At 47.3% G+C, this 16,371-nt stretch overlaps 2 protein-coding genes across 8 annotated transcripts in view; both read right to left on the minus strand.

The window, feature by feature from the left end:
* Positions 1-84: 84 nt before the first annotated feature.
* Positions 85-14,364, minus strand: LOC138428218 (uncharacterized). 2 transcript variants are annotated; one of them, XM_069568650.1, is made up of 9 exons: positions 14,264-14,288; positions 13,523-13,730; positions 13,333-13,364; positions 12,563-12,713; positions 11,732-11,986; positions 9,238-9,327; positions 2,863-2,965; positions 2,000-2,053; positions 85-1,239 (listed from the first exon to the last, which is right to left on the minus strand). In XM_069568650.1, exons 2-6 carry the CDS (start codon positions 13,643-13,645, stop codon positions 9,310-9,312), a joined length of 579 nt encoding a protein of 192 aa, XP_069424751.1. In that variant the 5' UTR covers positions 13,646-13,730; positions 14,264-14,288; the 3' UTR covers positions 85-1,239; positions 2,000-2,053; positions 2,863-2,965; positions 9,238-9,309. The 2 variants fall into 2 exon arrangements, with proteins under 2 accessions (XP_069424751.1, XP_069424752.1); XM_069568651.1 differs by having other exon boundaries at positions 85-2,053; positions 11,732-12,003; positions 14,264-14,364.
* A 470-nt stretch (positions 14,365-14,834) lies between these two features.
* PPP4R1 (protein phosphatase 4 regulatory subunit 1) overlaps positions 14,835-16,371 on the minus strand; it is a 49,090-nt gene continuing 47,553 nt past the window's right edge. For all 6 annotated transcript variants that reach the window (XM_069568641.1, XM_069568643.1, XM_069568642.1 and 3 more), the window contains one exon: positions 14,835-15,842. In XM_069568641.1, the coding sequence (XP_069424742.1) occupies positions 15,679-15,842 (164 nt within the window). In that variant the 3' untranslated portion in view covers positions 14,835-15,678. The remainder of the gene's footprint in view (positions 15,843-16,371) is intronic.

Below are 16,371 nucleotides of genomic sequence, written 5' to 3' on the forward strand. Positions count from 1 at the left end.
CTTGCACAGATTTTGCTGAATTTGTGGCATTCACAGGTCCTGACCTTGGTTCACAGTCTTTAAGTTGGTGGTTCTTTCTGCTTCTTTTCTGTTGTTGCTCCAGTCTTAGGGAGATCTTGGTCTGCTTGCTGGTGAGTGCTACAAACACACATTAAGGCTTTCCCAGCAGGATCATCACCAGTGAGTGTCTGGGGCCCTGAGACCTACACCAAAGTCATGTAAGTCAGGAAAGAGCCTGCTGAAGACACTGCTTTCTGCAGCCCAGCAGCTTGTTCAGTGACCTCAGGGAGCCGAGTTTCCGCTTCTCCAGGGCTGTTATCCAGACGCAGCAAGCAGTGTTGGCCAGAGCGGACACCTCAGTGCTCAGCTAAAGGTAATCGCACAGTTTTCTGGAGTCAAGAACAACTCTGGCCATTCGGGGTTTTGTTGGGCAGCTCTTGCTTTATCAGCAGCATCTGCAGTGTCTGGAAGAGTTTAGGAGCGGTCCCTGACCACAGCCTCTTGCACCTTCTAGCCAGGGCAGTGGAGAGCTGCCAAGGGAAGGGATTTTTGAATCACGAATGCCTTCTGCTAATTGTGGCTTAGTCTGAGGCTCAGGAGGGGAAATGCCAGGATCTGCAGGCTGCATGGGTGGTTTTGTGCTGGTGCCCCTTTCTCCGCCTAGCACGTAGATGCAGTATTCCCTCAGCTTGGGAGTTGCCAACCAGAGGTGGAGAAATAGACCCAGGGTCTTGATATGATCGAGAGAAGGCTGAGTTTGCTCCAGAGCAACTGTCGCTCTGGGCATCAGGGCAGAGTTTGTGATGGACAGAACTACAGGATCTTCAGATGCATGTCAGACCCTGTTGTGTGATAGCCTGAGACAATAGCATTCCCTTTCCAGGCTGGAGGAAGGTTCACAGAAGGTGAGTAGAAGACCCAGAGAGGCCTTCTGGGGTAGCAGTTGGGAAAAGGAGCGTCAGAGAGGGAAGGAGGAGTGGAGAGAAATGTTCTCAGTCCTCTTGGGAGGGGGCATCTTACCATGATGTCAGCCACTTCTCTTCCTGGTTGGTTTGATTTGTGATCTCCAGCATTTGCACAGGACCAGATGTCTGGTGGGGCCTTCTTCAGCTGTGAAATACACAGCCGAGGTTCCACACCTTGTAACCTGGCAGTGGTGTTCGTGGTCCAAGAGCCTTTGGCAGGATGCTTTCCATGTATCTGCTCTTTCCAAAGGCACACGTGTAAGACAGTAACTGTCTGTAAAGGACAAAAGACCTAAAAATGCCCGTGATTAAAGAGCAGATGAGGTTTCATTTGATAAGGAAATGCAGTTATTTCTGTGGCATACACTACTCTCACTGTCCAATGATTATCCTAAAGTACTGATACATTTCTAGAAACTTCAGACAATTTCTGGAATACATATTAGGAACATACGTCCCTACAAATATAACCTAAGGTTTATCATTATCATTTCTTATTTGACAATTCTTCCCAAGTATTTAACATCTCATTTACAAGATGAGAGGCAAATCTTTTGATTTCCTAGAGGGCTCCTGGAAAACCTGAGTTTCAGTTGAGTTCAGTCGCTCAGTCGTGTCCGACTCTTTGAGACCCCATGAATCGCAGCACGCCAGGCCTCCCTGTCCATCACCAACTCCCGGAGTTCACTCAGATTCACGTCCATCGAGTCAGTGATGCCATCCAGCCCAAGTTTACTTTGAGGTAAAAAGACTCTGAGTAGTTTTTTTTCTTTGTTTTTAAATTTCTTGGCTGCAGCATGAGGGATCTTAGTTCCCCAACCAGGGATGGAACCTGCGCCCCTTGGAGTGGAGGCATGAAGTCTTAACCACTGGATCGCCAGGGAAGTCCCTCTATTTAGTAATTTGATGAGAAAATGTCAAAAGGATTGAACATTTAATTCAGTAGGATCACAGATCATTGATACAGTGATACTTAATTATCTATTTAAGCAAGGTGACAGTAGCAGATATTAAAGGGAAATACAGAAGTTTACCTTAAAAGTCAGTGCTCTTAATGTTTAGAAGACTGGGTTTTGTTAAGTGAAGACCTGATAAAAATAACGTGAAACAGAGTCAGTTATTCTTGTAACCGAAAATTTTTGCTGTCCACACAGATTACTTAAAAGGTAAACACAAACTCTTTCTTTATAATATAAAGAGCAGAACAATAATCGAAGAGAACTTTTTATCCTTTTAACAGAGGGAAAAATCAAATTCTTAATTTTGCACCGGTGTATTTTAATGATAAAACTAATTTTTTAGAAAAGCTTTAATCCATTTCAATCTTAGCCTGCTTGACCGCATACACACTTCCTTTTCCACAGACATTCTGCATCCTGTGCTGTCCATCCAGGCTCTGTCCCAGATTTCCTCCTCTTTCTTATCCTGGGACTGTCATTTTACTTTCCTTATCTACTTTTCATACTGAGTAGTTACTATCACTGACTTAGTGATTAGAGTTCTTAACCCTTAGAATCCTTAATTCTTGGTGAACACTACCTTAGCACTAGCATTCTGTGGACTGGCAAATTAATAATTTTATAATTTCTAGAAGCACATTTATCCTTGTTAAATTTTCCAATGTGGCACAAAAATTGTTTACAGAGAGACCCAAATATCTTTAAAACCAAAAGTGGATAAAAATTTGTTCAGTAATTAATGTGTCAGAATTTTTATTTTATTTGAAAATGATCTAGATATTCAGTGATATCTAATGAATGTCCATCACTTAACTTCTCTCAGTATAAGTTTAAGGTTTCAAGTTACCAAAAAGATTTTGAAAACTATTTTTAAGTAGACATACTGGTAAAGTATAAAACTATTGTTTGGAAAGTTGATTTATAAACGTTTATCTTACCTCTATTTAATTCACTTGTTCTCAACAATTATGTTCAGTCATGAAAATCTCACAAGATGTTAAACAGCTAATCATCTTAAGTTCTCTTTCTTGCTGACAAATTCTGTAACAGAGATAACAGCTTATTTTTTAGTAAACCTAGGTAGAATAAAAATATTATATTTTATGTCAATAACTTTAATGACATGCCTGTTTTACTTAAACCAGCTTTTATTTACTGAATATTATCCTAGATCATATGAACCTGAAAAACATTTAGGTTAGTTTCCATATTTCTGAGAATATATGATTTATGTCACACCTGTCTATATAACCTAATTAAATAGAGCTCTTTACAAATTAACTCTGGCAATACCATTTGGAGGTAGACATACATAAAGATAGACATAAGGAGATACCTTGTAGTGTCTGTTTTAAAATTTTAGCCATGATTTTAAAGACACTGTAGAATTTCTAGAAGAGAACAGAGAGAAAACATTCTGTGACATAAATCACATCAATGTTTTCTTAGGTCAGTCTTCCAAGGGAATAGAAATAAAAACAAAAATAGACAAATGGGACTTAATCAAATTTATAAGCTTCTGCACAGCAAAGGAAACGAGTAAACAAAATGAAAAGACAACCTGCAAAATGGGAGAAAATATTTGCAAATGATGTTGTCAACACAACTTCCAAAAGTATATAATCAGCTCATACAACTCAACAAAAAAACACAAATAATCCTATCCAACAATGGGTAGAAGATCTAAAAACACTTCTCCAAAGAAGAAACACAGATGGCCACTAGGCACATGAGGACATAGCTCATCATTGCTAACTATTGGAGAAACGGAAATCAAAACTACAATGAGGTACGACCTCACAGCAGTCAGAATGGCCATCATTAACAAGTCTAAAAATGCTGAAGAAGGTGTGGAGAGAAGGGAACCCTCCTACACTGTTGGTAGGAATATAAACTGGTCCAGGTACTGTGGAAAACAGTATGTGGTTCCTTAAAAAGCTAAAAATATAATTACCATACGATCTAGCAGTGCACTCTTGGCATATATCCAGACAAAACTATGATTCAAAAAGATGTATACACCTCTATGTTCATAGCAGCACTATTTACAATAGCCAAGACATGGTGACAAGCCAAATGCCCATCAAGAAGAATGGATAAAGATGTGGTACACATATACAATAGAAGATTATTCAGCCATGAAAAGTAGAAGTTGCTCAGTCGTGTCCGACTCTTTGCAACCCCATGGACTATAGAGTCCATGGAATTCTCCAGGCCAGAATACTGGAGTGGGTAACCTTTCCCTTCTTCAGGGGATCTTCCCAACTCAGGGGTCAAACCCAGGTCTCCCGCATTGCAGGTGGATTCTTTACCACCTGAGCCACAAGGAAAGCTCAAGAATACTGGAGTGGGTAGACCTATCCCTTCTCCAGCAGATCTCGAACCGGGGTCTCCCGCATTGCAGGCAGATTCTTTACCGAGCTGAGAGAAGCCCATTAAAACACAAAATAATGCCATTTGCAGCAACGTGGATGCAATTAGAGATTATTATAGTAAGAAAAGGACAAATATGTTACCACTTATAATCTAAAATATGACACAAATGAATTTATCTATGAAACAGAGAACAGACGTGGTTTCCAAGGGGGAGGGAGCAACTGGGAGGCTGGGATTAGCAGGTGCAAATATTACATACAGGATGGATAAACAAGGTCTTGTGTACAACACAGGGACCTGTATTCAATGTGGTAAACCACAGTGGAAAAGAATATTTAAAAGATGAATATATAAGTGAGTCACTGCTATACAGTAGAGTGAGTACAGTAGTCTTCAGAATCCTCTCCTCTGATGAGAACTGCTTAGAGAAAGCAGGGAGAGCACTTACAGCCCAGAGGCACAGAGAAAGAATGCAAGTCCCACCGGGGAAGGACTTCCGCTCCCTAAATCCCTGTCTTTTTGATGTCTGCAAGCTTTCTGAACAGTATGAAAAGGCAAAATGATAGGATACTGAAAGAGGAACTCCCCAGGTCAGTAGGTGCCCAATATGCTACTGGAGATCAGTGGAGAAATAACTCCAGAAAAAATGAAGGGATGGAACCAAAGCAAAAAAAATACCCAGTTGTGGATGTGACTGGTGATAGAAGCAAGGTCTGATGCTGTAAAGAGCAATATTGCATAGGAACCTGGAATGTCAGGTCCATGAATCAAGGCAAATTGGAAGTGGTCAAATAGGAGATGGCAAGAGTGAATGTTGACATTCTAGGAATCAGCAAACTAAAATGGACTGGAATGGGTGAATTTAACTCAGATGACCATTATATCTACTACTGTGGGCAGGAATCCCTCAGAAGAAATGGAGTAGCCATCATGGTCAACAAGAGTCTGAAATGCAGTACTTGGATGCAATCTCAAAAACGACAGAATGATCTCTGTTCATTTCCAAGGCAAACTATTCAATGTCACAGTAATCCAAGTCTATGCCCCAACCAGTAACGCTGAAGCAGCTGATGTTGAACGGTTCTATGAAGACCTACAAGACCTTTTAGAACTAATACCCCCAAAAGATGTCCTTTTCATTATAGGGGACTGGAATGCAAAGTAGGAATTCAAGAAACACCTGGAGTAACAGGCAAATTTGGCCTTGGAATATGGAATGAAGCAGGGCAAAGGCTAATAGAATTTTGCCAAGAGAACACACTGGTCATAGCAAACACCCTCTTACAACAACACAAGAGAAGACTCTACACATGGACATCACCAGATGGTCAACACCAAAATCAGATTGATTATATTCTTTGCAGCCAAAGATGGAGAAGCTCTAAACAGTCAACAACAAAAAAAAACCAACCAGGAGCTGATTGTGGCTCAGATCATGAACTCCTTGTTGCCAAATTCAGACTTAAATTGAAGAAAGTAGGGAAAACCACTAGACCATTCATGTATGACCTAAATCAAATCCCTTATGATTATACAGTGGAAGTGAGAAATAGATTTAAGGGCCTAGATCTGATAGATAGAGTGCCTGAGGAACTATGGACTAGGTTCATGACATTGTACAGGAAACAGGGATCAAGACCATCCCCATGGAAAAGAAATGCAAAAAAGCAAAATGGCTGTCTGAGGAGGCCTTACAAATAGCTGTGAAAAGAAGAGAGGCGAAAAGCAAAGGTGAAAAGGAAAGATATAAGCCTCTGAATGCAGAGTTCCAAAGAATAGCACGGAGAGATAAGAAAGCCTTCCTCAGGGATCAATGCAAAGAAATAGAGGAAAACAACAGAATGGGAAAGACTAGAGATCTCTTCAAGAAAATTAGAGATACCAAGGGAACAAACATTTCACGCAAAGATGGGCTCGATAAAGGACAGAAACGGTATGGACCTAACAGAAGCAGAAGATATTAAGAAGAGGTGGCAAGAATACACAGAAGAACTGTACAAAAAAGATCTTCACGACCAAGATAATCACGATGGTATGATCACTCACCTAGAGCCAGACATCCTGGAATGTGAAGTCAAGTGGGCCTTAGAAAGCATCACTATGAACAAAGCTAGTGGAGGTGATGGAATTCCAGTTGAGCTATTTCAAATCCTGAAAGATGATGCTGTAAAAGTGCTGCACTCAATATGACAGCAAATTTGGAAAACTCAGCAGTGGCCACAGGACAGGAAAAGGTCAGTTTTCATTCCAATCCCAAAGAAAGGCAATGCCAAAGAACGCTCAAACTACCATACAATTGCACTCATCTCACACACCAGTAAGGTAATGCTTAAAATTCTCCAAGCCAGGCTTCAGCGATACATGAACCGTGAACTTCCTGATGTTGAAGCTAGATTTAGAAAAGGCAGAGGAACCAGAGATCAAATTGCCAACATCTGCTGGATCATCAAAAAAGCAAGAGAGTTCCAGAAAAATATCTATTTCTGCTTTACTGACTATGCCTAAGCCTTTGACTGTGTGGGTCACAATAAACTGTGGAAAATTCTGAAAAAGATGGGAATACCAGACCACCTGACCTGCCTCTTGAGAAACCTGTATGCAGGTCAGGAAACAACAGTTAGAACTGGACATGGAACAACAGACTGGTTCCAAATAGGAAAAGGAGTACGTCAAGGCTGTATACTGTCACCCTGCTTATTTAACTTATATGCAGAGGACATCATGAGAAACGCTGGGCTGGAAGAAGCACAAGCTGGAATCAAGATTGCCAGGAGAAATATCAATAACCTCAGATATTCAGATGACACCACCTTTATGGCAGAAAGGGAAGAGGAACTAAAAAGCCTCTTGATGAAAGTGAAAGAGGAGAGTGAAAATGTTGGCTTAAAGCTCAACATTCAGAAAACTAAGATCATGGCATCTGGTCCCATCACTTCATGGGAAATAGATGGAGAAACAGTAGAAACAGTGTCAGACTTTATTTTTGGGGGCTCCAAAGTCACTGCACATGGTGACTGCAGCTATAAAATTAAAAGATGCTTACTCCTTGGAAGAAAAGTTATGACCAACCTAGATAGCATATTGAAAAGCAGAGACATTACTTTGCCAACAAAGGTCCGTCTAGTCAAGGCTCTGGTTTTCCCAGTGGTCATGTATGGATGTGAGAGTTGGACTGTGAAGAAGGCTGAGCGCCGAAGAATTGATGCTTTTGAACTGTGGTGTTGGAGAAGACTCTTGAGAGTCCCTTGGACTGCAAAGAGATCCAACCAGTCCATTCTAAAGGAGATCAGTCCTGGGTGTTCTTTGGAAGGAATGATGCTGAAGCTGAAACTCCAGTACTTTGGCCACCTCACGTGAAGAGTTGACTCATTCGAAAAGACTCTGATGCTGGGAGGGACTGGGGGCAGGAGAAGGGGACGACAGAGGATGAGATGGCTGGATGGCATCATTGACTCGTTGGATGTGAGTCTGAGTGAACTTTGGGAGTTGGTGATGGACAGGGAAGCCTGACGTGCCGCGATTCATGGGGTCTCAGAGTCGGACACGACTGAGCGACTGAATTGAACTGAAGCCTTCTAGGGTGAACAGGGAGGTTTGAGGACTGGAGAAAAAGCACAGGTGGAGGTTTGGTTTGTTTCTAGAGCCGCATTACTCTTCTTGGAAAGACGGTTTGTGAGACAAGTGCTGTTGTTAAATTCTTCCAAGAGATGAGTCATGGTACCAACGTGCTGCCCACCCTCCTGACTACATCATCTTCCTTTTGCTTCTTGATATCAGCGAGGTCAGTCAAGATGAAAGTCAAAAGGTCCCACGTCCTAGGTTTAGACCTGTGTGTCTTTGCAGAAGGACTTCCTAAAACATTCTAAAGGCTTCAGAATGTTTTTCTTTCTCTGTGGGTATACAGTTTCATTCCAGCTTTGGAGAGAAGGCTTAAAGAAATTTCATATTAGGCTCTGAATATCAGCTTCTAATTTGGCCAACTTCTGACCATAGAGCTACCTAGAAAAAAAAACTTTCACATATCTTGTCCAGGTTTGGTCAGTATTCCTGACAGTGAACAGCCCCATGAATGCAAGGGGTGTCCCCAAAGAGGGTACAACAGATGCCCACAAAATCCAGAGCCACCCCTAAAGGGCCCGAAGGAGGAGCTCTTTAGATGATTCCCCTGAGAGCTGGCGAGTCAGTAGGACCCTAGCAGCAAATGGGGTGCAGCCCTCAGTTCTGCCTCATCTCCAACCTGATGGCAACTTAGCCTAGTTCTGAGGACACAAAATGAGACCAGTAAGAAGGTAACATCTGTCCCCGGGAGAGAAAAGGTCAACAACCAGTGGGTGCCTGAAAGCACACATATCACAGTTACCACTCAGTTCTCACAAGGACTCTGCCTGCTGGTCTGGATCTGGAAAGCAGGTGATAACAGAACATTTCCCCTCCCTCGCCACCGGGCACCATGGCGGACGCTAGCAGAGCTGGCTTTGGCAGGATTCTCGCCCTCTACCGGCTTCTCGCCCTCTACCGGCTTCTCGCCCTCTACCGGCTTCTCCAGTTTCCTCAGGCTTCCCTCTGCAGGCCCTGGGACGAGTTGTGTCCGGGGGTGTCTTTCTGGTCAGTGGACGCTATGGAGGAGGAGACAGAAACTCCTCTAGGTTAAAAGCTCTCTTCTATAGACGCTGATTCCGGATCACCTTTGGTACCATTACCTGCTTGTTCATCCTCAGACGTGAGGCCTCAAGGACCCAGCTGAGCCGAAGTCAGACCTGGTTTAACCATAGATGTGGCTGGCTCACAAGTCAGACCCAGTCAAATCTGGACCCAGTCTCGTTTCTCAGGTCGACCTAGTCTGACACAGCTGATTTCCAGGACCCAGACCGGAAGAAGAGATGTTCAGATAGAGTCTGATGGCTCAGGATAACAAAGCTGTGGGGCCCAGTGAGTACCTGCGCCTGGCAGTGTGCTGCTCGCTGGACCATCGGGGGCTCCTCTGGGTCCCACGTCCGATGCTACAACTGTTAATCAAGAATTGGGGCCTAGAAAAACATTAAAAGTTGATTTGAGTAAAAGTGACTTGAATCAGGCAGCACGTACTCTAGCAGCTAAAAGGAGTTCCAAGGAGCAGGAACAGGAAGTCACCTTGGGCTAAAGCTGGGTGGGTTATTGTGAGGTCATCCCAGCAGACCTGGAGACGTGGTAGGTTTGGTTCCAGGCCACCCCAGTAAGGAGAATATTGCAATGAAACGTCACAGGAAGGCTTTGGTTTCCCAGTGCTTATGAAAGTTACGTTTACATTACACTGTAGTCTGTTAAGTGTGCAATAGCATTTTGCATAAAACAACATACATGCCTTAATCTTTAAAAGTTGCTATTGGATAGACTTGCTTGACTCAAGGTTGCTACAAACCTTCAATTTGTTAAAGAAAAAAAAAATCTGCTGAGCACAGTGAAATGAGGTGTGTACCTGCCTTTAGGAGATGTCGGGCATTGTCAGGCGCTTCCTGATTGACTGGTTTAAGATTCATTTCTTGGAGAGCTGAAGCTGTAGTTAATTCAGGCCAGGGCTGTGCACAAACCTCTCTCCATCTGGGGCCCGAGTCAAGACCGAGGCTCAGAGCCCCTGGGTGTAGCTGCCGATACTGCACATCCCCTTAGTCTGAGAGGGGATGAGCTGGCACCAACCGACAACCTGGGCCCCAACCTCCAACAAGATCGGAACAGCTGGGCGTGGGGGGAACGGACAAGCGTGGTGCTCTTCTGAGCTGAGTGTCCCAGGCCTCACAGCTGCAGGCAGCGCTGCACATCCCGGCTGCAACTGGAGAAATCAAGGGCTGCCCTCTGGGGGTTGCAGGGTGGAGGGGGTATTGGCAGCATTCCAAAGGAGGGCCCACCCCAAACTCCACTGCTTCTCACGTGGGGATAAAAAAGTGTGTCCTCTACTGCTGCAAGGTTAACTCGATGCTGGGGGCTTCACACCAGGGGCGGCAGTGCGGAAGGGCCTGCGCGTTCTCTGGATGAAACCTTAGCTCGGCTGGTGGCGCGGCGCCCACAGCACACACGGTCCACCCCCCTGGGGACAGAGGCCCCAAGCAGAGGTGTGGCTCCCAGTTGTCTGTTGACATCAGTTGGCGTTACCAGGAGGCAGCCATGTACACAGACGCCCTGTTACAGTGGAATTTCAGGTCAACCGTGATTAGTATTTGAATGTAAGATTGTTCCACACTTCATTGGGTATCTTTTTTTTTTTTTTTCCTGAGACTTTTTGCCTAAAGCAGTGACCTCAAAAGCTGTCTTTACTGGCTTTCCTCTCCTTTTCTGTTTATTTTCAGTCTGGCGTGCCCTGCCTTAAGGGCCCGGATGGCACTGATGGTGAAGAGCCCGCCTGCCAATGCAGGAGACATTAAGAGACGGGTTTGATCCCTGGGGTGGGAAGATGCTCTAGAGGAGGGAATGGCAGCCCACCCCAGCATCCTTGCCTAGAGAATTCCACGCACAGGGGAGCCTGGCAGGGGATGGTCACAAAAAGTCGGACAAGACGAAAGCAACTTAGCGCTGCCTTAGCATCTCAAGTAGCAACTGGGCTGATGACCCTGATACAAAAGGGTAAATAGGTCCCTAGCGGTGTGCAGGTCAGAGCTGGTGATACTTGGGGGAGACTGGTTGAGGGAGGTGGGGGGACCCAGGGTGGTGACTGCAGAACACGCACGGCCTGCTGATGGCTCGAGCAGGTGGGCCTGGAGGAGCAGAATGGATTACAACTGACCGGGTTTGGCTCTTGGCCTTGCGTGTAAAAGCGTGGGGACACCCACTGAGCAGGCGCACCAGGGCTGACGCTGCCACCTGGGGGCTATATTCAGGCACCAGAGAAGCTGCTTTAATAGGAGACATCCTTCCCCTCTGCTCTCACCCACTGTGCCCACCGGGCCTGCAGGAGGGCAGCCCTGGGAACCCCAGGCTCTGGGCTCACCCACGTGCAGCTCAGCTCTGCACTGCCATCGCAGCTGCTGAGGCTGTGACCACCTGTCACCTACGGGCGTGACACCCAGAGCGTCTCAAAGCACTGACTTGCAACTGAGGAAATAAAATGCAAATACTGAGTGTGGAACAGTCGTTTTTGATGAGACTTAAGAAAGTTATGGAAAGAGTGTTAATCTGGGCAAGGCAGGACCCCACAGCCATGGGGTCCCCCTGCTCTGGTAGGAGCACTGGTCTCAGGCCTCACCTAGACCTGCTGGGTCACTGGCTGTATTTTCATGGGCTCCAGGGTGACTGAATGCACAGCGATATTTGAGCAGCACTGTCCTAAATCACCTACTCAAGATACTTGAAAGCCAAAACACACTAAGAGTCCAGAAAAATCTCCAAATGAAGGACCATCAAAGACAGGTGGCAGCCTCACCATGAGCATGTACACACCCACACACTTATACACACACACACCTGCACGTGTACAGGCACGTACTCTCCACTGTCTCTTTCTGTTCTGTCTGAGCCACAGGGAATGCCCTCCGGGCCTGGCACTGCTCGCTGTGAGGCCGTCCTCATATCACCCTTTGCCCATCCGCTCTCGCTGGAACACCCTGGGATGAGCGGTCGCCCAGTGCAGGAGCGGCTGATAGCCTGTGCCATGGAGCATCTGAAGACACCAGTCCCCCCAGGAGACGTCTGCAGCCAATCAACCACCACCGATGACTCCTGAACATGAAACACAGCTGACGAAGGTGAAAGAGTCACGTGGTTAGGCTAAAACTGTGTCTGATTTTGTCAAATTTAAACCAGCAAAATGTGTCCTCAAAAAGATTCAGCAGAAATCAAGCTATAATAGTGCCGTAAAACATTCCTGGGACTAAAATCTGATCACTTAGGTTTTCTAGGAAAAAAATTTAAAAGGAAAACAACTTTCGTAAGATCGGACTAAAACTAGTCGGTTAGTCCCCTACGTAAACATTGCAGAGTACTGACTGTAGGGTTCACGGCAGAAGAGGCCTTCAACAAAAATGGGTCACAGCAGGAACTCTGTTTATAAATAGTCAAAATGTCCTCAAAGTCAAATCTCCACTGGCTCAAAACCCTCACTTTCAAGCGGTCACAAAACCCCCAGTTTGGAGTTGCTGGTGGAGGGTGAGAGCTGGACTGCCCTCCCCACAGTCATCTACCCCACGTCCAGCTCCGACCCTGGCAGGTCATCGCCCCGTGGGGCTTGACGCGTTCACAAAGGCGAAGGTGGGGAGCCTCAAAGGCCTGCTCCCCCACGTCTGCTCCCAGGCTCACCTGCTCTGGGCTGGAGGACTCCCACCATTCCGGAGGCAGGGGCTCAACTCTGGGCTCCTCTGCTTTTTCCTCCCGCTGCCCACTGCTTCCATCTCCTGGAACCTCAGAGACAGCAGTGCTGGCAGCCGGTGCCTGAGACACAGCGCTTTTCCTGTTGGGGTCAGTTTCATATCGGCTGCTCCCTATCTCCAACACACTGCCCCTCGCCACCCCCCAGGGTCCTGGCGCCCACCTGCTGGGAACGGGCTGCCAGGAGCAGGCCCACCCAGTGCCGCACAGAGGTGGGAGGGACCCTGTGGGCTGCGTCATCAGGCCGGCTGTGGACTCAGCCCTCACCAATTCACGGTTCCAGAGAGTTCCAGAAAGACTGCAGGGTTCTGGCACCACAAGGGCCTCGGGGGCTTCAAGGGGAAGCTCACAGGCGCAAAGGCAACCCCCAAGCCTCTAGGAGTCACAGAGGGCTGGTGGCCTTGGGTGGTGGGTTTTGTTAGGGAGGGACACTCAGGTACTTGGGAGAGGCTCAAGGGGGACTCCCTACTGGGGACATGGGGGACCTGGGAGCAGGCCCGGCTGGAGGGAGGCAGGTGACAAAGGGGCTGCAGGAGGGGTGACAATCAAGGACACTGGCCAAGCAGGAGGCTCCAATTTGGAAAAAGTTTCCTGTTCACTCAGGTCACTCAGAGTCCCGCAGCAGCACAGAATTACTCCCGCAAGGAGCCGCCCAACACTAAATGCCACCAGCACAAATCCTGTTCATTTTGGGTACTTACCAGATTGTGGTCTCTTTTAGCCTCTGGGGGACCTGGAAGAGGCACAGAGGCGTCACTGTCTGAGTCCGCTGGGTTTCACTGCCCCTGGGGGCCGGTGTCCTCCCGTCCTCAGAGGCTCCACCTGCCGCTCCATTCACCCCTAAGGGTGACTAGAGAAAGCCGCGGTCAGGAGCTGACGGGCCAACCTCACCTTCTCTTGAGCTCTGCCGGAGGTGGCCCACGCTGAGAAGCCTTGACCATCACTCAGGTGTCCTCCCCTGCCCGCTGTGTGGAGGCCCCTGGAATCCAGCTCAGGACCTGACGGTGAGGACATGGCCCAGTGCCACGGGAGGAGCTGGCTGATGCTCTAGCTGACCCTAAATCCAGGTTCTTCACCCCATAACGGACTGTTCTTGCCACTGCTTAAAAAAAAATGCAGCTACTAGTATAGCTGTTGTTCAGTTGCTCAGTCGAGTCTGATTCACCATCTCCCAGAGCTTGCTCTAACTCATGTCCATTGAGTTGGTGATGCCATCCAACCACCTCATCCTCTGTCGTCCCCTTCTCCTCCTGCTTTCAATCTTTCCCAGCATCAGGTTCTTTTCTAATAAGTCAGTTCTTTGCATCAGGTGGCCAATGTATTGGAGATTCAGTTTCAGCATCAGTCCTCCCAATGAATATTCAGGGTCGATTTCCTTTAGGACTGACTGGTTTGATCTAGTGTAGAATTCTAATTAATTTACGGAACTGAAATGTGGGGGAAGGGACAGTATATCTTTATAGCCTAATAGCAGAGAACATGCATCTCAGAAACTAGGCTGACATCAAGAGACCTTACCTCCTTCCGTCTCTACTCTTATACTGACACAGACGTGTTCCCCTAATGCCTGCCCGCCACCCCCATCACTTTTTACTCTGTGGCTCTGCCCTTATTACCTGCGTCACACATTACCTGTGTGTTTACTTTTTTGTTCGTCTCCGTGAATCTGCCCACACACGTTCCCAGAGCACAAACATCCAGTTATAATGAAAGAGGAGGAACCAGAGGCTCATCTGTAATGACAAGTGCAGGAAGCAGCCTGTGGATCCCCGAGGTCTGAGGTCACAGTGGGCTCACGACACGTCTGGGGAGTCCCCACCAGCTGAGAAGACAGAACAGAAACCACGAGCAAGCATCTCTCACAGCCTTCACGAAGCTTGTCCATGCGGCATCTCACTTGCCAGACGTGGGGCGGGCAGGCTTCACCATCCCCTCGCACGCACAGACCTGGGCTCAGAGGCCTTTCCTGGGAGTGAAGACCCTCCCCCAGGCGGTGTGGGGGGTGGGAACCGGGGTGCATACTCGCCCTCAGTGGGGAGGCCCTGCTACCGGCCCAGGGTGTGCACAAGTTTCAAAGAAGTTACCAAACTAGTTAAAAGACAAATATTTTAATCCAGTTTTCCCATTTTATACTAAAATCATTAATACAGGTCACAAATTGCATTTATTCTAGAAAGCAGTCAGAAGTGTGTCCATCTCTGTATAGATCTTAGTAATAAATTTTATTTGGACAAGAGAACTTGTGCACAACAGTCCAAGAGCATGATTACAGACTGCGGCCCTCCCCGGGGGCACGGTGGTATACAGTATGTGAGACAAGTTGCACCTCAGAGCCGATCATGATCAAGTTAAAAACACCTGACATACAGAATACGTGCTAATAAATTTCCTCCGGGTCATGACCAGCATGAAGAAACCAGGACACGGATGCTCGGCAGACTCTGTGAGTGTGCACAGCAATATGCTGCATTTAAGAGTCACAATCAGCTCCACGTAGTGTTAGCATTGAGCCCTCAGGAGAAATCCAAAAAATATCTCCTCCCCGTTTATGCACGGCTAAACTAGTCATACTTTGGGCTGGACAGGGCGGCGGCCACAGCCCCTGCAGGGCCCTGCCCGCGTGGACACGGCGAGGCCTGGTGCTGGCGGTCTCGGCCCAGCCCGGATGGCGGTCTCCGCCTTCTGGCTGCACTTCCGTCTCGCGGTGGTGAGATCAACCAGCGGGAAGCAAAGAGGCCTCGGCGTCGCATCCCTTCCGAGGAGAACGCTGGGCGATTCAAGTTTCGTTCAGTCAGGAAGACGGAAGGATTTAAGGCTTCGGTGACAATTATAATCCTCTGAGAAAAGTGTTTTCCCTTCAAGTCAAGACGAGACAACGGCGTTGACTGCACTTTCTCTTGACTCTGAGAATCCCTGGAATCGGTGTAGGCAACTTGCACCTGCAGCCGAGTGTCGCGGGAGGACGGGCCCCAAGGCTGTCCTGGCCACGCGTGGGCGCCAGCGGGACCTCGGCTCCCCGGGCGCGGGAGGCCCCGGGACCACGCCAACTAGTAGGTGGAGGAGGCTGTGCTCAGGGCGTCTTCAGAGATCCTGGTGCTGGCCGGGTGGGTGCTGGCGAAGTACTTGACGTCACTGTCGCGGTCCATCTGCAGGGCCATGATGGTCTGCTCCACGGCTTCCTGGTGACAGCTGGCGGAGGTCAGGAAGTGCTCTGGCAACAGGAAGTGCAGACAATCAGAGTTAGCTTTGCTGGATGACCAACAGTGATCCATAGAACTCATATTCTATGGAAAACACCCGAATATAAGAGAATCAAAAATTTACCTTGTTTTTCTAACAGACTAAATCTTGTGAGATCTAATGGCAGCAATGCTAATAAATATATTGAAACTGGTGCTTGTTATAGCCATTACTTGACTTAGGTAGAGGAAAAACTTTTCCAAATACAAACTACCTACACAAAGAGAACCAGAGTCTTCTCCAACCATTCAGTGATGAATTCCAAAGGAGAAACAGGGAGCAACGTACAGGCCCCTGCGTTCTATTTCAAAGTTAGTCTACGCAAAACTCTACCTGTCCCTGCTCACGAATTCACACGTTCAAGGGACATTTATCAGGCATTTGGGTGGGGGCAGTCCAACAGCCTGAGTCTTGAGGGAGGAGCTTATAATCTGCAGCAAAGCAGACAATAAGGGCACGTCCTCCACCTGACGCACATGCGCCTCCCGCCCCAAAGCTGA

Source organism: Ovis canadensis, chromosome 23, assembly GCF_042477335.2.
Source record: "Ovis canadensis isolate MfBH-ARS-UI-01 breed Bighorn chromosome 23, ARS-UI_OviCan_v2, whole genome shotgun sequence".
Classification (NCBI taxonomy): Eukaryota; Metazoa; Chordata; class Mammalia; order Artiodactyla; family Bovidae; genus Ovis; species Ovis canadensis.

Excerpts from the sequence above, each read along its gene's own strand:
- LOC138428218 (XM_069568650.1), bottom strand. The coding sequence starts at position 13,645 with ATGTCCTCACCGTCAGGTCCTGAGCTGGATTCCAGGGGCCTCCACACA. Across the intron at positions 13,365-13,522 it reads CCGGCAGAGCTCAAGAGAAG|GTCCCCCAGAGGCTAAAAGA; the intron begins GTGAGGTTGGCC and ends TGCCTCTTCCAG. Across the intron at positions 12,714-13,332 it reads CTAAAAGAGACCACAATCTG|GAAAAGCGCTGTGTCTCAGG; the intron begins GTAAGTACCCAA and ends TGACCCCAACAG.